Here is a 20,751-nt window from a genome sequence, read left to right as displayed (position 1 = left end):
GACTTGTTTTTCATATTCATTTCATATTCATCATTGACAGCTTGGGAAGTTGAAGTAAACTTGTGCTCCAGGTCTGATGCATTAGATCAGTTATTGAGTCTGTGTGGGTGGATAAATGGTACGGTATGGTACAGTACTGGCTATTTTTTATTTTTATTTTTTTTGGAAAGATGTACTTTTGCTGTGTTGTCTGCTGTAATGCTGGTTGATTTGTATTATCTTCTGCTGCCACCACCAGGCAAATACTAGTTGGTGTGTCGCATTATGCTTTACAATAGTCTCCTTTTCCAGTTGAGTCTTTTTTTGTCGGAGCATTTGAAACCGTGTCCTCCCTCCCCCCTTAATGAATTTTATCAGAAGTGTAGTTCTCTGATTTTTAGTACTAGTTGTCATAGCTTTATAGTGGGATCAGGACAGTTCCTTTTGTTTCTGTGTGCTGCGTCACTCTTCAGAAACGTCTAATTTGAGTGGATCTCACTAAAGGTGTGTGTGTGTGTGTGTCCAAGTGCTTCAAATGGGATTGCTCAAGTCAATCCTCTTGACAGCAGCAAAACTTATTCTTTTTTAAGGCCTTCTAAATTTTGTCTTTTGAATTAGAGCACATCGGTTTGTCTTCTGATTAGGAATTTCAAAGTCTGTGACAGTTGACTATTGTCAAAAAGTGATCCGTCAGGTTGTAGATATACAGTATGGCATGAACTTATCCATTCAACATGCTTTAATTATAGGAAGTAACTGGACACTACCTGTTGCTGAATTATGTATTAATGTAAATTATGGTTGACTGCAAGTGGGAGGGGGTGGGGTTTATCTAATTAATCCTCATAAAGACACATCCTGATCTCGGTACCTTATTTGGTGTATAATCCCTGATATCTGAAAATGTTATACATATGTATTAATTTGAACCTAAACCCTTCATTTTCCTTGCACGTGAAACCTGCATTATGTTATATAATGTTCAACGTGAACCTCTAAATATAGTTACTCATTTGAAAAAAAAAAAAATGTTTGCGTCTTGTTGACATGTTCTCATTGCTGCAACACTTGTGCCCCTCATTATAGGCCTATTGCTGTGTTTGACATTTGGAAGTGTCAGATGGTGTGATCTGATATCTTTAGCAGTTTTGAAGCCATTTTCTTCTCCTTGGATCACAGTATATTTGCTACAGTATATAATGCAGCGGAAAACATATTGCCGCACAAACTGATTGTTTCTTTTCTCTCTTTTTTACACAGGAAAGGGACATCTCTGCTGTACCATTTCGGGTAGCAAAATATGGAATGTGTCCAGCTGACGGCACACAAAACAAACTGTACTGACGTGCTGAAAACCACCAGTTAGCAGCTCTTCTACCCCTTGAACACTAAAAAGCGACTTTGTTAAATTGGGGGGGGGGAGAAGTAAAAAAAAAAAACACAACAAAAAAAAAAACACATTTGTTTACACATTCTGTTTTATAAACATTCAAGCTTTTTTTGTTAAAATACATTTATTTTTTTTTATAACTGCTTTGCACTCAACAAATAATCCAGGATGGATATGGAGAACTACTTGTGGTTGCTGATCCTGGGTTTCATCATTGCCTTTGTGTTGGCCTTTTCTGTCGGTGCCAATGATGTGGCCAATTCATTTGGGACAGCTGTGGGCTCCGGAGTGGTGACTCTGCGGCAGGCCTGCATCCTGGCTTCGATATTCGAGACCCTCGGCTCAGTACTGCTCGGGGCCAAGGTGGGAGAAACCATACGAAAGGGCATCATAGACGTCAACCTCTATAACAACAGTGTGGACGCGCTGATGGCTGGGGAGGTCAGCGCCATGGCTGGTAAGCAGGCTATCTTTAATTCATTCTGTATTTAAAAGCGTCACATTGTGTTATTTTAAGTAATAAATACAGCCTTGCTTTTCACAAATCCTGGTTTAAAGACAACTACACTGTATTTAAATTTTGTAGGAAAGGAAATCCTATCATTTTAAATTGATAAATGAGAGAAAATGCTGCTGGAAGCTTGGGATCAGATGATAACTTGATTGATTTCCAGCAGCCTTTGGAATGTTTCAATTGATGTGTCAGCAGTGTATCAATAACAAGGTAATCAAACCTAAAGCATGAGGTACAGCTGAAAAGTAAAGCTAACTAAGAACAAGTGTACTGAATAACTGGTGTAGACTGTACTTGAAAAAAAAAATGTAAATGACAATGGGTACCATTCTAATGAACAATATAATTCTTTAAATCTGTTGCTGTGAAGTTAAATCGAATGGACTCCAGTATCTCCAATTAGCAGCACAGAAGATTATCTTTTATAGAACTGGTTGCTTACACATGGCATGCAACAGTTTTCCCATCTATGTGGCCGGTGGTAGGAGAGCATATTTGTGTTCTATTTGTTTTGTGCTTTTTTGCCACTGATAACTGTTCATGTTTAAACATAGGGGTGGTAGACTGCAGCATAGGAACTGCATTTTTTGGTTCATTGACGTCTCCCGAACTGCTGCAATGCAGTAATTGCACCATCTGGAATAACAATGTGCCTCATTGACATACCCTGAATGTGGTATTATTATTATTGTCAGAAGAGATTTAATTGTGAAAACAGAAATGTCACATGCAGTATAGAAATTGCACAGAGAAAGTCATTAAAAAGATGGCGTGCTAAATGGAAACCTGGATTCTGTTTTCCCTGATGGTTGGAGCTGCATGCTGTAGATGCTGTCGGTTTTAAACACCATTTCCCGTAATTTCTCATGTCTCCAATAAATAGGCACACGTACGAGTTTGTTAACTGCTACTGATTTTCTAGCAGCTGTGAACGTTGCCTCCATGGTTGCTCTCTACACACAATTATACATTAATTCCCCAACACTAACCTATTTGCCACACTTGCAATAAAGTACTGATTTCATATGCCCTACTGTACCCATGCTGTTCTTTGGCCTGCTGTAGAACATGAGAATGAGTTCTAACACAGCTGCCGTGACTGAGCTGTATGAAATGAACAGAAACAAATCCATTTGCATGGGGAATGAAAATCTGTGGAGGAGAGGATAAGAAAACACAGCAAAGGTTTGGGTTAAACATTTTATAAAGACTAAAGTGCAAGATGGTGTTAATTAAACATGTCTTCACCTCACCTGGAAGCTTTTGACAGACAATTCTCAACTAACTCCTCAAAGTAACTGTGGAGTAGCTAGCCACGGTGCTGACTGTAACCACAAACAGAGTGTAGCTTTTCCTTTCTTCATGATGCTTTCTAAAAGGGGAACGGTTTGGCCAACATAAAAGCAGAAGCTGCATAGGTAGGGAAACGGGAACCAAGTCGTTGCGTAGGATCATAAACTTGAAGTTGCCAAACCCATCTGGCATTGGAAACGTGACTGCAGGCCAGGCAGTCGAGAAGGGGATTAGCTTTGAAACCAGAGCCAGAAAGTTGCAGCGCAGCAAAGGGAGGCATTTTAACCCGCATATCCTGTAGTGCAGAGGTGGCAGCGCAGGAAAGTCTAACCATTTATGAAGCATAAAGATAAACATTAGTTCCATTATAAAGATGAACCAAAGTTTTAAACATCCTCTGCTCTGCTCCCACCATTTATACCACCATTTATACCACTATTTGCAGCATCATGATCTTAATAGTTTGTAGGGCTGGAAGTGCATATGAAAGTTACATTCAGGCTGGGAATAAATTAATTGTAGCAAAACTATAAATACCGGTATACAGTATACCCCACTTAAGTGTATAACCTGCCTAAGTTTATTTCATTCCAAAATCCCACACCATTAGCAATGCTTCATCATTAAATGTACACCATTTAAGAAAAATCTAACGTTCCGCATCCCCAGCTACTTGCTCCCTATGTCAGGAACGTGACTGCTTTCAATATATTCCCACATTGAAAGGACTGCATACAAGGAAACTGCAAGACTGTTCATAGAGATCGTAAAGGACCATGATGTGTTGAAATGAACACAGTATTTGTTAAAGGGATCACAGCTCACCAACACGCTTAAGAACATACTGTTTTAAGTGTATAAATATTAAAAAATAGGTTATGCACTTAAGCAGGTTAAACCACTTATCTGTGTGTGTGATATATATTACAGCTGTCAATCAATTTGTAATTTTCGATTTGGTTAATTTATGAGCATTAGTTGATTAATCAGTAGATTCGTCCGTGCACATTTTTAATAAAGGTAACGATATTATTAGGGCTGTCTTGCTTAATAATACTAAAAAAACACAATAGAATCAAAAGAAAGAAAAAAGCCAAATGGGAATTTTTTTTCTTTTAAAAGCATTTCTATTTTTGTTTTAGTAAATGGAAGACATTTTCACAGAACCGTTCTTTTGGGCCACTGATGGTCACATACTAGTACCTAAAAACACAAGACAGCTGAGCTGTGTTTTCTGCATCTAGCAGAACCTGAGGCACTGAAGAGATTAAGCCGTCCGGAATCTTGTTACAGGTACCCGAGAATACTGTGACTATTGACAAGTGATTGCTTAACATGCTGTCATTGTCAGAAATCAGAAAGTAATTTCACTTAATTACCTCTATTTGAAGAATTAGTACCTTCATCTTGCCTTGTGAATGCTGGTTCTTGCTTGCCAAGGTAAACCGAATCAGTGAAGTTTTTAGAACCCCACAGGTTTTTCTTACTTGCTCATTGTGATGTAATGTATCCATATGCTTCTACTCCATAGAGTTGAACATCAATCCGGGTTTGTCCAAAGTTTTGAGTTTAACGGTGGTTTGCACGTGACTTTGGGAAAGCTTATTTTTGTGCTGACTTCGTTAGACATCCTAGAGTGCAGTAGCCAGTGCTGTGCCATATCACCTTTTCTGTACTTAACAAAAGACCGTTCCAGCAGTTAAACTTTTTTTTTTTTTTTAAATTGACAGCTACCGGTAAGCCATGGATACCTTTCATTAATTTCAATTTTGGATGTGACGAGTATATCCCTTCCCTTCCTGTGTCAGTCCAGGTATTTGTGGTGTATACCTCCCATACTTTTCGGAGAAAGATCTTGAAAATTGATTCGTAAACAAATCGACTACAGTGTCTCAGTTGTCTTTTTTTTATTTTTTTTTTAATTTGTAAAAAGCAATTCAAAATATTACTTTGAAGTTCTCAATATAATTCTCCAATAATGGTTTCTCTAATGAGCAATATTGCGCGAATTTCTTACACCCTACCCTATCATGTTTATGTCCCGCCTCTGCTGAATTCTGCATAATTTGAATTTGTTTAAAAAAAAAAAAAAAAAGCTGCGATCAGCTCTTTAGTAGATTAATCACAGCAGCCCTTATGTGTAAGTTTTTATGTTATGGTAAACGTCTGAATTTGGTCAATCTTAAGTTTTACCGGTAAATGTCAATGTTTACCAAATAAGGTGGTAAATGTCCTAAATTGTGAAGAAATAAATTGCTGTCCGGACATCTACTGGTTGATCTTATGATTTACAGAAGAGTATTGGTAAATGCAGGTATTTAATTGAAGAATGCATTTATTCATCATGCATATAAATTGTCAATTAACAAAGTAATTGTTTTGTTGAATATATTTATTTCTGCATACATATTTTCCATTAACAGATAATCATTTAATGAGGTTACAGTAATGCACAATTGAGCATTTTAAACTAGTTCAACATGGTGATCCACTTAAGTAGAACAACCAACATTCAGGTAAATTTGCATATAAAACTATTCACAATGGTGTTTGAAGGATACTGTACACCAAAAACATAGTAGTTTGATGAAAAGTAACATTCTGTTAAATGCTAATTTTAAATCATTCAGGACCTTGTTTTTTTTTCAACAGAAAATCACACTTTGACACAAAATATGACAAATACAGGCACAGTATAGATATTTACTTACTGCAGCATGGTAGACTTGTTACACAGGACTCCTGAAGCTTTACAATGCATGAAAAGCGAGAAATTTGGTCATTACTAGCCAAAGGCACTTGGTTATTTGAGATTTACTGGTAAAGCGTTATCAATCTTAAAGTTTGCCAGTATTCTGACTTGTATATATATATATATATATTATATATATATATATATATATATATATATATATAATATATATATATATATATATATATATATATATATATACATACTTTATTTCTTTGAAATAAAAGAAATAGCATTCTTATCGTCACGGTATTATGTATAAATTCATGGTCTTGTCAAGAACAACGAGAACTTTTGATTATAATAAAATTTGTGCTTTCCGAAAGGTAAAGATTAAAGACCGGACGTAAAAAGGTCCGCAACGGGTGAGGTTCATTTATAACTGTACCCGTCGGACAGGGTCTCCTGTTAGTCGCAACCAATGCCCCCAAGAAATGGACAATCAAAAATATATTGGTTATTCTTTACCTTATATATATATACTATATATATATATATATTATATATATATATATATTATCTATATAGATATATATATTATATATATACATATCATATATATATAATATATTATTATATATATATATATATATATATATAGAATATATAAGAATCGAAAAAAAAAATTTTTTCCACAGGGATATTTCAGATCACTTGAACGAACATGCCACTTTGAAATAGATCAAATACAAAATGAGAATACAGAAGTCTAATAGGACTTTAGCGTGAGTTGTTTGTGTCCAATGTTATCTGTTGCGTACTTGAGAAAGGAAAGTTGTATCTAAATTCCCCATAACGAACTACAAAAAAATTAGTTTGAAGAGTGCATTGAAATATGTTTTACCGAAGTAATCCCTTCTAAATTTTTGTTTTTGTCTACATTCACAGTACTGTTTTTAAAGTTAAAATGATTCAGTATATCCATGCTAGCGTGAAAATACACCAACATGAGATATTTATAAAAATATTAATCAAATTCCACTCTTCCAGCCAATTGGTATTCATTAGTTATTATCATCCAGTGTTCCTGTTTCTTCCCTGTGAATCCAGATAGCCTTTGGAACTGAGTGCATGAGGTCTGAGGTCTGAACTAGGTCTGAACTAAATTAGGTTAACGATCAACTGATTTCTCCAATCCAGGGGAATTGATTCCAGCTAAATTCAAGCAAATTAGATCATTGTGACTGTTTTGTTTGTTTTTAGTGTCATGTGTTGATGTAGAAGGGGGGTTCTGTCTGTGGTTTTGTATTGCATTATAAGAATGGAATTGGATTGTCCAGTGTGTGTGTATGTCTATATATGTGTGTGTGTTGTAATTGTAGCTTTTCAAAATGTGTATGAAGGTAAAGTCTTGGTCAAATTATAGCCTCTGACTAAAGAGCACCAAGTCTATATATACGCTGTACTATCTAACCTTGGTCTCCTGTGTCTCTCATTGGACAGGCTCTGCAGTGTGGCAGCTGATTGCTTCTTTCTTGAAGTTGCCTGTTTCCGGCACGCACTGTATTGTGGGAGCCACCATTGGTTTCTCGCTGGTTGCAATTGGTACCCAAGGTGTCCAGTGGATGCAGCTGGTCAAGATTGGTAATTGACATTTCCTTTTGTGTGTGAAAGTGTGTGGAATAACTATGTTGACCTCATTTTCATCAGACCTTGTTTCCCCAGTTTTTAGTTTAAATATATATTTAATAATTAATGTCACTAAACGCTGAATGCTTATATTTAGTAATATTGTTTGTTCTGTGTATTACATAATGCTTGTTTCTCTTAATACTGCATGAGATTTGGGTTATATAACAATAGTTCAAAATAGTGCTGTTTCTTTATTGAGTGTTTTGTGTTTCTTCATCCAGTTGCCTCTTGGTTCATTTCTCCTCTGCTGTCTGGTCTGATGTCTGGGTTCCTCTTTCTCCTCATCAGATTTTTTATCTTAAACAAGGTAAGTCATCTTGTTCATCGGAGATCCTGAGAACCACAACGTCTTCTCAATAGAGATACCGGTGTGTGATATTTAGTGGGTTATTTAATTTTAATTAATTATTTTAATGCATCGTCCGTTAGGAATGTAAATTGGACACCTGTCATATAGCATACCTTTTATACTTGTCTAGATATATATATATATATTTTTTAAGTTTGTCTCCTACTGTGATTATCGTTTAGTAACGGTTGCCGACAGACTTTGTTTCCTGCTCTAGTTGCATTCATACCCTGGCTTCAGTCTGAATACTAATGTGTAGGTGTTCACCAGTAACCCTGAAATATTGAATACAACTTTACTTGTGTTCTTTAGAACAATTAAATTAGTTGCTGTTTGTTTCCTACAGAATTGAGGGTTTGAAGTGAATAGTATAGTATTGAATACTAATTTGATCCATTCTGGGTTTCACCAACAACTAGGAGCCACCAATAAGTAACAAGCTCAGGTGTGCTTAAGTAAGCTTTTAATCAGGTTCTCAAAGTCTGTAATCCTCCCGGATTTCTAGGCCTCACAAATAATGAATTGATTTAAGAACTGGGAGGAGGTTCAGTTACAGGCGACTATGTAGGGTATAGGTGCAATAAATACCAGGAGACTTCTGGACCTCTGACTGGAATTGTGCACGCCTGTATTTTGCACAGGGTAAACCACAGTGACTGCACCTTAGAGCCTCTAATATTATTTATTTTTAACTCCCTTGTCTAGGATGACCCAGTGCCCAATGGCCTCCGCGCTCTTCCTATATTCTATGCTGCTACTATAGGGATTAACACCTTCTCAATCATGTACACAGGAGCTCCATGTAAGTACCCTCTGTCTGCATGGCTTGGTTCTTTAGTAATTTGCTGCCCCAATTGTTTCTCTAAAGCTGCTTTTTGAAAAGGGTTTGTTTAAGTTGAAATGGCAAAGGTCTGGTTGGCACAAAGTAAAAAAAACTTCAGACTTGGGAAGGCTAGAAAGCGACCTGCGTGTTTAAGCAGTTCTTTTCAACTTTTTAATGAGTAGGTGATTTGGAAATTTCCATCAATTTCTTTTTGATTTATAGCCCTAAGCGGATTCCTGCAAACAATACAAATACATTTGGACGTTTTTGCTTTTGTACCCATTGTTGCAATTAAAGCTGCTCTATTTTATTTCATTAAGTGCAGCCATCAGAACAGCTTCTGGAATATTCAACAGGGAAATACATCCTTTTATAAATCTATCAACTGGCTGTAGCTGTACTCTGTCTGTATTAAATGAGTTAAGACAATTTTAACTTTTCTTCTTTTGCTTCCATATAGTGCTGGGACTGCAGTTACTTCCTGTATGGGCGATAGTTCTGATAACATTAGCCGGTTCGCTAGTGTGTGCTGCTTTAGTGTGGTTTGTGGTGTGTCCTTGGTTGAGAAGAAAGCTTACAAGTAAGTATCTCCTGCTTTGTTGATGCTCAGCAGTTCATAGTGTTTACTGCAAGTAAAGCTATGATCTTTTTTTTTTTTTTTTAATTCATTCACAAGCTGAATAGTTTTATGATTGAGTGTTAAAGGATGAGGTTGGTTTTATTTTAATTTATTTTAATTATTCTTCCAGCTGACAGTAATGTTTTACCCCTTTTTTGTTATGGTATAATTTCTCATTCTAAGTTTGTGGGAAAGGTTTTTATTTTTAAATGTATCATTACATATATTTGTATATTCAACATGTATGCAAAGCTCTTTGGTGTACATCCTATTCAACTGTAAAATTTTAGGTGGGCGGTAGAAGCTGTCAAGCCATCACAGTTTTCTTTAAAAATAACCCTTTCCCCCTTTTTTTAGGTCAACAGAAGAAGGCAAACTCCCTGTCAAGGATATCAGACGAGAGTCTCGACAAGATCGAGGATGAGGATGCACCAGTATTCAAGGAGTTGCCGGGGGCGAAGGGGACAGATGAGTGTGTGGTACCTCTCACCAGCAGGGTCACCGAGGAGTCGGGGGAACCGGAACCTCTGGCCAATGGAAACTCTGTCTTCCCGAACGGACGGGTATATGGTATGTAGAGCAGGGTAACCATGTTCTTTGTTTTTAATCTCTGTCCTCGGCGACTCCAGCTCCCATTACAGTTTAAAACCAAATATTTGAAAATGTTTTGAGAACCAAATGCATCATGTTCACACACAAGACATTTACCATTTGAGCTGGAGGATGCTTGCAGAGTATTTTACTTTAGTAAAACTTGTTTTATTTTTGGCAATGGATATCTGGTGGATAGTTCATCTAATATACAGTATGGAATTGAATTGGTATGCTTGAGTTTTCAGAAAGTCTTTTTTTTTCAGACTACTGTATTATTGAAACCACTGTGTTAAAATAATCTCTGTCTGTCTGCCTGCCAGGCAGGGCATCCTCCATGACTAATGGCAGCTTGAAGTCGCCAGTCTCAAATGGCTCCTTCAGCTTCGATGGGCACATGCGCAGTGACGGGCATGTCTATCACACTGTACACAAGGACTCTGGTCTGTACAAGGACCTGCTGCACAAAATCCACATGGGGAGGATGGACGATGACCGCGTGGCCCCTTCTGCTGACAACAATTACCGGCTGCTGCGGCGCAACAACAGCTACACCTGCTACACGGCGGCAATCTGTGGCCTGCCTGTGCAAAACGCCTTCCGGCCAGTCGAGCCAGTGGCTCCAGAGGACAGTGAGAAGCTTGTGGGAGACACTGTGTCCTACTCCAAGAAGCGCATCCGCTATGACAGCTACTCCAGCTACTGCAATGCGGTGGCAGAGGCGGAGGTTGAGGAGGAGGAGGGGGGCGTGGAAATGAAGCTGGCGGCTGACGCCATGCAGACCCCCACGATGGTGCCCACAGAAGACTCAGCTGAGGAGGAGAAGGAGGAAAAAGACAAACCCCAGGTCTTCCTGCTCTTCCACTTCCTGCAGATCCTCACCGCCTGCTTCGGTTCATTTGCACATGGGGGCAACGACGTCAGGTAAAGCAACCATTCTCTTTTGCTTTTTGATAAAAACGTGTTGTGGTCCTTCCTTTTATAATATAGATTTACAGAATAGGTTTTAGACATTGTTCACTTCCTGACATGTTTTCAGATGCATGCCATTAGCCTTGGTTATTGGCATTGATTTCCTTTACTTATGATATCAGTTTTTCCAGTTTCCAGTTTACCAGGTGCCTTTGTGTTATAAAATGGTCGTTACTGTGTAAACCCAACGTTTGCTCAGACACAACAGTGCCCATGGGAGCAGAATTATTACATTTACCTACATACTTAAAAAAAAAAAAAAAAATTCTCAAACACTCAGTGATTCATTGGTATTTGCAGTAGATGGTAATAAAAAGTATCCATTAGAATAGCTGATTTTTGAAGCCCGCTGCATACAGTATAGGAATTATGTTTGTAATGAAGAGTTCTTGCCTTCAGCTGTACTGTTTCCTCTGCAGCAATGCCATTGGCCCCTTGGTTGCCCTGTGGATGATCTATGATCAGGGCGGCGTGATGCAAGAGGCTGCCACCCCTGTCTGGCTGCTCTTCTACGGAGGTGTGGGTATCTGCGCTGGCTTATGGGTTTGGGGTCGAAGGGTCATTCAGACCATGGGCAAGGACCTCACCCCAATCACCCCCTCCAGGTAGGTAACCCTCTTGGGAAACATGTTGTTTTGCTGTTCTTGCTCTTAAATTGCATCATAATGATTGCAGACCTTAATAATTCTAATTAGCTGAAACTTATTTTGTATTTTTTTTTGTATTATAGGCAAAGATCAAAATCTGGGCATTCCCCGAATTAAAAATATTTGAACTCATTTTGGGCAGTTTGGTATTGGCCTATAACATATTGTTTGAAATGGGGCTTGAATTTAAATTTGAAGATACAATACCGATGTCATTTGGAATATTGTATCCATTTGTTTTGTGTAAGCTTTGTTTGAAATGTTTTTAGATCCTCCAGTTGTGTAATTTAAATTGTTCAATTAAAATTAACACCATTTAATTTAAAAAGGAAAAAAGTACTATACTTCCATACAGAATAAGGATACAACACGTTGGTAACTTTAATCGGAGGATTGACGTGGTCAATGCCAGTGCAAGATTCATATGACTTGCCTGTCCTTCCCTCACCTGAGGTTGCATTATAGCAATTCCCATTTATGGGTTGCTGCCACTATCCACTGTCCCTCTTAATCTGTTAAATACAAAGCAACCAGCATCGTTTTGTATGCAGATACAATTTAAAAAATTGCAATGATAAATGGATCATTCTATGTGTTGCCTCCCTATACACCGTATGTTATCCCATTTATCATAAAAAGTTAAATGAAAAACATTTGAAGGGTCTTCAAATGTTAGCTAAAAATAACTGATATAGGGCAGCAGCAGATAAATTCACCTGAAATTCAAGCCCTCATTCTTTTTTGCAAACTATTTTGCCATATACAAAACCAAGACATTTAATACTGAACAATTGTGTAGCTGTTGTAATGCTACTGGGTGGCTGATACAAAAGAAGATATAATATAAATAAAAGCCTCATTTTCATATTGACATTGAAGTCTTTCGAATGTGACCCACAGCAAAATAACATGAAATGATAATTTTTGGAACAAGATATCTATTTTAATAACTGTTTTAACTAATGTGTGGTTTTCATTCCACAAAGAAATACTTTTCTAGAACCGATTGGTAATGGTTATATTTCTTATCACATCAACCTACACAGGAACTGCATGTAATAAGTTACTTATAACACATCTTTGTTGTCCATCGACTAACCTCAGTACTAATTAAGGTACTGTATTGAACCCCGATTTCCTCAATCAGGGACTTCCTTACCTATATATTCTGTTATTTTCTCCTGGCTGTAATATACCAGGACATCAGATCATTTGTAAGGGTTTCCAAAGCGTATCAAATGGTCTCTTGAAAAAATCATGTATTTTTAATGGACCATAAAGATTATTTCATGATACTTTACAATTAAACATCTTTTCTAGAAATGTCTCAAATTATAGAAAAAAATCTTTTGCCGCAAAAGTTTTGCTTTTGTGGATGAGGAAAAAAGTTACAAGAAATAGATTTTTTGCAAAACTCCAAAAATGCTAATTAAAAAATATTCATACCCTGACAAGGAAAATAAAATAACTAATAGCTAGTTGAGGCACCTTTTAACAGTAATAACCTCTTTAAAATGATTAGGATATTTTTCAATGAGCTTTTGGCATGATTCTTCAGCTATTTTTTTTTTTTTTTTTTTAACCACTTCAAAATTGTTCCACTTCATTCAAATTCCGAGGACTTCTTGGTATGCTATGGCATCCATTTTACCATATATTGTAACTAAGTTTCCTGTGCCATTAGAGTAAAAACAGCACCATGAAAGGATATTCCCACCATGCTTGACAGTAGGTATGGTGTTTTTTTCTTTGTATGCCTCATCAGACTTTCTCCAGACACAACGACTATCAGCGTGACCACATTTTAATTTTATTTTGTTTTTTTTTGTTTCATAACTCCACAAAGCCTTTGGCCAGAACTCGTATCCATCATTCAAATGCCGTTTTGCAAGTTTAAGTGATTTATCCTTGTGACGTTTTCCTAATAGTGGCTTTTCCCTTGAACTGCGAATATTTAGACCTTCACCATGCAATACTCGACCTATGGTTGAAATGAAAACCCGAGTCCCACTTGCAGCCAGTTCACTTAGACTGTCTTTGGCAGTCAATCTCGGATTGTTATTAACCTCCCTTGCATTTCTTCTACTTTTTCTTGGTGAAAGAACCTTCTTTCTTCCAGAGTGAGGGAGCATTGTGACAGTACCATGAGTCTTGTACTTCTTGATAATAGAAACAATAGTTGAAATTGGGATACTCAAATGGTTGGAAACCATCATGTATCCTTCTCTAGCTTTATGACAGTAATTTTCTGCCTAAGGTCTTCAGGTAGCTCTTTACTTTTTCCCATATTGACTTATTGTACGGTAATGACAGCAATCATCCTATGCCTGACCCTTTTGTACTCTAAGAATGTTCGCCTACAATCCAGCATTTTCTAGAATTAGGTTCTGCATGATCATATTTAAATTACTAGCACCTTGTAGACAATATTATAATAGCATCAAACGGTATGAATACTTTTGAATTAGCATTTTTGGAGTTTTGAAAAAACATTGCTGAAATACATAATTGTAGACATCTATTTCTTGTAGATTTTTTTTCTTCTTCATCCTCAACAGCAAAATTTGCTACAAAAGATTTTTCCTAAAGTGTGTTGTTTGAGACATTTTTACAAATTATAAATTTCCAGTGGGGTATGAACTTTAAACTACAACTGTGTGTATGTATCTACATACATACATACATACTACAGATATTAAAACAGCTGGAGAAAAGCTCTGTGGTGAGGAGATGCCATTCTGCATGCTGATACTCTGAAAACAGTAGCTGGTAAACAAGAGAATGACTGTCAAGTGTTGTTTCTTTGTGCTCCCCGCAGTGGATTCACTATTGAGCTGGCTTCGGCGCTCACAGTTGTGTTTGCCTCCAATATTGGACTTCCTATCAGTACCACACACTGCAAGGTATGCCTCTGCCACGTGACTGCAGCCCCCTGCAGTCTGGCTTCCTCCGCTCTCTCGGCTGCTCAGATCAGTTCACACTGAGGTGACGGCACCCAGGGAAAGGCATGCAATGAACAGGAGGCAAGAATGAAGGGAAGCTTGTGCATTTGACCTTTTGAGCACCAATTTAGCTTAAATCATCCATGCAGGGTAGGCTTTGCAGTACACCTGTCCTTTTATATATATATATATATATATATATATATATATATATATATATATATATATATATATATATATATGTACAGATTCCATTAGTACATGGTAAACATCTACAATGACTTAACAACTTAAGCTCATATACTGTAGTGCTTTATTGTACCAAGACATTTCAAGATACTTTTACAATAAAGTACCAGATATTCTAGAATAGTTATCACATTCAATTGTCATATTAAATCCCTTACATGGATTTCAGTTCTAGCTGTGTCAATAATTTTGACCCAGTTTACAGTACTTGCAGTATGTATAATTATGGCATACTCAATGAAAGTAATCACAGAAATCTGTTTAAATAAATTAAAATTATACTGTACATATTAAGAGAATTCAGTGGAATGGAATTTAAATAACTCTACCAATACCAAATAACACAGATTGTAGTTTTGCTTGGTTAGTACAAATAAGGCCCAAAACCAAAATAACTAGTTTAAGTCTACAAATATGGATTAAATCTGTTATAATCAATATTTCTTAACATAATGACAGCATTATAAAATAACAGATATGTAGGCATAGTAGCCTAAAGTGTGTGTTGTCCCTTTAGGATAGTAATGCCGGTAGAGTAAAATTGTGTCTCTCAGAGCTGCATTTTTCTGTTGGGCTGGTTCACTTCATGAAGGACTGATCTGAAGCAGCCACCAAGAGTTGGGAAACTGACGCTGGTATCATCATAACATCATCCATTCAGCCACCTCCCCCCTGCTACTCCCTGCATGTTGCGCTATATGGGATACCTTTCACCTGCCTCACCCTTCTCATGATTGTTTTGTTTTGTTTAATTTCTTTACAGTGGATTTTCCATTGAAGTAATGAGTGCTCTAACTGTGCTTGTTTCCTCAAATGTGGGCCTTCCAATAAGCTCTACTCATTGCAAGTTATTAGTGTGCATTGATAATGGCAATCAAGCAGAGCTGCAAAAAAAAAAAAAGTAGTTATACACCAAATAAAATGAATGCAGAATTGCCAATTATTGCGTTTTTGCCTCTATATAAAGAAACATCTACCCACTTTAGAAAGAGAACAGCTAAAAGATGTTTTAATTGAGAGAGATTTAGTTAACCCGTGTAGTGTAATGCAGTGCCTCACTTTCGTTTAACTTTAAGTACTTGGTATGCACTGCAGTGTGTCTAGAACTGTTTTCCACTAATGTATCTATTCTTTCTTGGCTTATTTGCTAGCATTGTGTGTTTATAACATGCATGTGCAAATGAACAAGTTTAGAAATTAGACATTTTGTCAATTCACAAGGCTTTTATTTTTCATATAGTAGGAGTTTTCTTCAGAATGTGGCAATGTAATGTTTCCGCCAACTTCCTTCAAGCTTGAGTCTGAGAAACCTAGAATGGTATTTTTGGCATTGTGGGTTAAGAGGCAAAATGCAATATTAGTGCAAGGATTTCTACCAATTATAGATGAATTAAATAATAACCAAAATGAAATGACTGACTTTTTTTTTTTTTCCTCGTTCCCTTGATTTTAAACCACCTTTTTGCATCTAAGCATCATAGAAAACTAACACCTGTTTTTTGTTATTGTGCTGCAGATTTGTTTAAGCCAGTATCTTATAATGGCATCTATTTTAATGATCTAAACAGGAGTCAGTTTTTACTTGGAGTAGAAGTGTGACCTACCTCTGTTTAGTTCATTAGTAGATCCCAATGTCGGTTATACTATTTTTATTGATTGACTTTATCATATTTGGCTTTTATAATACAAGAACAAACTTTTTCCTTATACATTTTTACAAATAGGTGTTCCATGCCATGATTTATCCAGTCTTTTTCAGCATCATTTTGATTTTGGCAAAATGCTCATATTAAATATGTATGCACTTTTTTGTGCATAAGATAAGTGTGCTTTGTAAGTGGAGTTCTTGTGGGGTTTCTGTGTTGCCCCATGCAAGCTTCATTTTATTTGAGTAGCCAGTGACCGAAAGAGAGAGAGAACTCTGTAGCACCATTAACGAAGTGGGCCAAAAAAATAGTAAAGAATAAAACTTTGATAAATCATGGCTCGTGGTATCGGGTGATGTTCACCCCACTGCCACTCGGCCTGTGTATGAATGCAATGGCCTGTGTATGTATGCACCCGCACTGTGTATTTTTTCTAATATATATATTTTTTCTTGGACATGTGTCCAGGTGGGCTCAGTAGTTGCAGTGGGATGGATTCGGTCAAAGAAAGCTGTGGACTGGCATCTGTTCAGGAATATCTTCCTGGCCTGGTTTGTGACGGTTCCAGTGGCAGGGCTGTTTAGTGCTGCTTGCATGGCCCTCTTCATGTATGGCATTCTTCCATTCGTCTGAATGTCACACCAAGGGAGAAGACAGAATCAGCACCTAACAGGCTGGAGTTCATATGGGCGAAGACGGAGGTGTGGGAATGGGATGAGACTTTCTCGGGATGGTTCAGAAATTCGTTTTACTTTCCTTTTTCCTTTTTTTTTTTTAAGAAAAAAAGCAAATAAGTATCTAAAGCAGAACGCTTTTTCATCCACCACATCTAACCTATACATAACACTATCTGTGTCATTTTTGGTGGCATGTGGTATAACATGTATGTGGTGCAGTATATTTAAAAATATATCTAACTATATATAACTATTAGTGATTAATACTACTTCAGTACTATTGAAAGTTTGTGGGTAATATTGGTATTTCAAACACCCATTATAACGTATCCTATATAATATATATATATATATATATATATCTTATATATATAGATATATATATATATTATATATATATATATAATATATCTATATACACATACATATATTTTTATGTAGTAATCTTTTAAACAACAACACATAATTTACATATTGTATCATTTAAGTGGCAATTTTTTGTACTGAATCTCGTTTTAAACAAAAGGTACTCATTTACCAACACTGCCATATTGGGAGGGGGAGAGGGTTGGGGTGTATGGCTATCCAATAATAGAACCATAAACAAAATTCATGCTTACAAAGAAAAGTTTTCATAATGATTACTGTTCATGTATATTTTACGATGGACTGGACATTTGATATTGTATTATAATGTAATTTGTACTGTAAATACTTTCTAAACAAGGTAAAGCATTGGTTATTGGCATTTTCTTTTATTTATTGAGGGTGCATTTCCCACCAATACATTTTAGATGAGCAAGAATCGAATGTACCAAAGATAGAGGAATATTAATTATGACAGTATTTACGATTTATAGTAATTGGTTATTTACTTTGCATATGAGATATTTTGTTGTTTTCGCAAATAGGCCACTACCATGCAATTTAACAATATCATTATGATTTAGAGTTCAGTCTGAAATACAGTATATTTTTTTTTTACCATATCTACACACCTTTTTTTTAGGTTGATTTTTTTTCATTTTATTTTAATAACCTCCAAAACAAAACAAACACGAGTGTGCAGTGTGGAAGGCAAACGTTCCAGGATGAGGAAATGGTTTTCACCAGACATATACTGTTTTCGTACAATTTCATGCAAGCCTGAGTTTCCTAAAATACTGTTATCAAGCTTTTCAGCCGCAGAGTTTAAAATTTCCAACATAAACTATTTTTTTATTCCAGTTACACGCTTTGTAATTTTATTTCCCACTCGTAGTAGTGAAAGCAAAACCAGCATTTCACTCCAGTTTCAAATTGCTAAGAATAGTACAAAAACAATGCTGCATTTCACCCTACCGGCCCAAATTTTGTCCATTTGCAATATTAGAGATGCTTTTCTCTGTAGCCTTCAGTGACCAGCTTAAATGCCCCTTCTTTAAAGCACATACACTGTCGAATGAATGCTATAACCATAAGGTCAGTTTTCTCCACCAGATGAGTTCCCCCTGCCACAAGGTAATGGTGCAGGTGATCTTGTCAGTATGATAACCTAGTACATTTATAGTACTGTACTGGGATCTCTCGCACTAGGGAAAACACTTTCAGTTGTATGTTAAGCTCTCATTTTTAATAAAATCGGAATTAAAACAAGCGTTACCTTTGTTTAACAAAAGACTAATATTTAGGTTTGTGGAAAACAAATATGTTTAAACAAAAGTAGTATTTCAATTGATTTGTCGTAAGGCATGTTCTTTTGAAACTGGTGGCTTGGTGCTGTACATTTTAGAATACAAGGATATAAGAGAGCATCTATCAGCTGTTTTGAAATCTGTTTGTTAACTTGTGAACTGGGCTGTGTTTCAGTTCTCCTTTTGCTCTGTAACTCAGATAATGCTGCTAGTGACTTTAAACTGACAACACTGTTTTTTTTTTTTTTTTTTTTATATGGTATTATTGTTATTATTATATATAAATATATACCTTACAATGTACTGTGCTGTAAATTGGATCTGTTTATTTTCTTGAAGTGGTCAGCATTCAGCATAATTAAATTATGGGAATTAAAATTACAAAGACAACCAACAAATGTCTCTTTGTCATTTATTTAAGTTGTTCCCTGTGTCTTTATACATGTAATATAGTAAAATACAATAAACAGAAATGGAGCTTATAAAATTGCCCAAACAACCCTCTCCTGTGTACGGATTATAATGAAAATTCAAACATCCACTTAAATGAATACAAGGAGTGTATCTAAAATGGACTGGATAAACAGTGAGAAGATACTATTTCAATATTTCAATCAATTTGCATTATAATTAAGGCTTCTGATTTTTAGTTTCATCTGATTTCGTTGAGGAAAACAGCAAAGCAAAGAAGGTACAACTACTGTTGTGTTGCTATACTAAAAAAACACAAAAAACCTCAAGCATTTTGGAAAGTAACCAAAAGCAATACTTTCATACAGTGTATATAAAAAGCAAAAGCCCCAAAGAAAAAGACATGGGAGGATGTCTTTAAAATAGCTCAAAATAAGCACTGAAAAATGAAATTTATAAAAACAGAAGTACTAATTATAATGCACTTCATTTTAATTGCCAGATAATTATGTCCATTTTTAAACATTTAATTTAATCTTTTTTTTAATGAACATAACATGCCACAGATTGCTTCAGTAAGTCTTGCTGGTTCCTTCATTGGCCATGGCTGGTTTTAGTGCTAGATCAGTGGTCCTCAAAGTAATTTTGCCATGGGCATAAATTGATCATACTTGGCTGACTATTGCATAGGTTCTTATCTTACACAGTGCCTTCTACGGCGACATATACAAAATATATATATATATATATATATATATATATATATATATATATATATATATATAGCATGTTTACACAGATAACCATGAATAAAATAAAATTGTAGATAGCGTCTCTCTTTGTTTCAATTTGGGAAATTTGTCAACGCTATTCTGTTTTAAAGATCGCTCATGTCCAGTACAATTATTCAGAGAAAGTGGATTTGTAATTAAATATTTCCATTGTCTGGTGAAATTAAAAAAAAAAAATGTAAAATTAAATTCTACTTACTGAAATGCATTATTTTTCTCAATAACAGTCGGCGAAATTCAGTGCCTACTAACTTATTAACACCCCACCTCTGCTCACGAATGATTAGACAGCTGTCAGATCTTTCACTTTCCCTTTGGCTACTCACTCGCCTTCAATTTTCATGCAGAATACCATGAACTGCCTCTGCTTGCTTATGATTGGACTGCTGCGTAAAACTTGGCAGATGTTTGACTCTCCTATTGGTTAAACTTGGTCAGTACCTGCACCTGAAACAGAGACAATGCAGATATTCAATTGGTTGATCCTATTGCAAAAGCCATTCAGGAAAAAAAAAAAGTCGCGTACGTCAGACTGCTGTGGCGCTTTTGTTGGAAAACGTGTTTAAAGCTTTCTTTATTTTCCCACACTATGACCCGCTAGAAATGTGTTTAGGACCCATAATTTAAGAACAGCTGCTGCAGGCATGATGGACTGGCTTTGTGGGCATGAATTTGCCCGCGGGCACCACTTTGAGGACCACTGTGCTAGATCCAAATCTCCAAAAGCTTTATTACCACTACTATAAAGTAGTCGATCTGCAGAGATCACATTCCCTTTTGTATCGAATGCGAGTAATGCAA

The 20,751-nt window shown here is 36.3% G+C and overlaps 1 protein-coding gene across 4 annotated transcripts in view; it reads left to right on the top strand.

The window, feature by feature from the left end:
• Positions 1-17,372, top strand: part of LOC121317560 (sodium-dependent phosphate transporter 2-like) — a 48,604-nt gene extending 31,232 nt beyond the window's left edge. For all 4 annotated transcript variants that reach the window (XM_041253636.1, XM_041253661.1, XM_041253643.1 and 1 more), the window contains exons 2-11: positions 1,240-1,826; positions 7,372-7,512; positions 7,782-7,867; positions 8,615-8,711; positions 9,193-9,312; positions 9,709-9,921; positions 10,266-10,866; positions 11,334-11,519; positions 14,380-14,464; positions 16,867-17,372. In XM_041253636.1, coding sequence (XP_041109570.1) covers positions 1,538-1,826; positions 7,372-7,512; positions 7,782-7,867; positions 8,615-8,711; positions 9,193-9,312; positions 9,709-9,921; positions 10,266-10,866; positions 11,334-11,519; positions 14,380-14,464; positions 16,867-17,031 — 1,983 coding nt within the window. In that variant the 5' untranslated portion in view covers positions 1,240-1,537 and the 3' untranslated portion in view covers positions 17,032-17,372. The remainder of the gene's footprint in view (positions 1-1,239; positions 1,827-7,371; positions 7,513-7,781; positions 7,868-8,614; positions 8,712-9,192; positions 9,313-9,708; positions 9,922-10,265; positions 10,867-11,333; positions 11,520-14,379; positions 14,465-16,866) is intronic.
• Positions 17,373-20,751: the final 3,379 nt, after the last annotated feature.

The sequence above is a fragment of the Polyodon spathula genome, chromosome 1 (assembly GCF_017654505.1).
Source record: "Polyodon spathula isolate WHYD16114869_AA chromosome 1, ASM1765450v1, whole genome shotgun sequence".
NCBI lineage: Eukaryota > Metazoa > Chordata > Actinopteri > Acipenseriformes > Polyodontidae > Polyodon > Polyodon spathula.
This window is presented reverse-complemented; position numbering and strand designations above follow the sequence as displayed.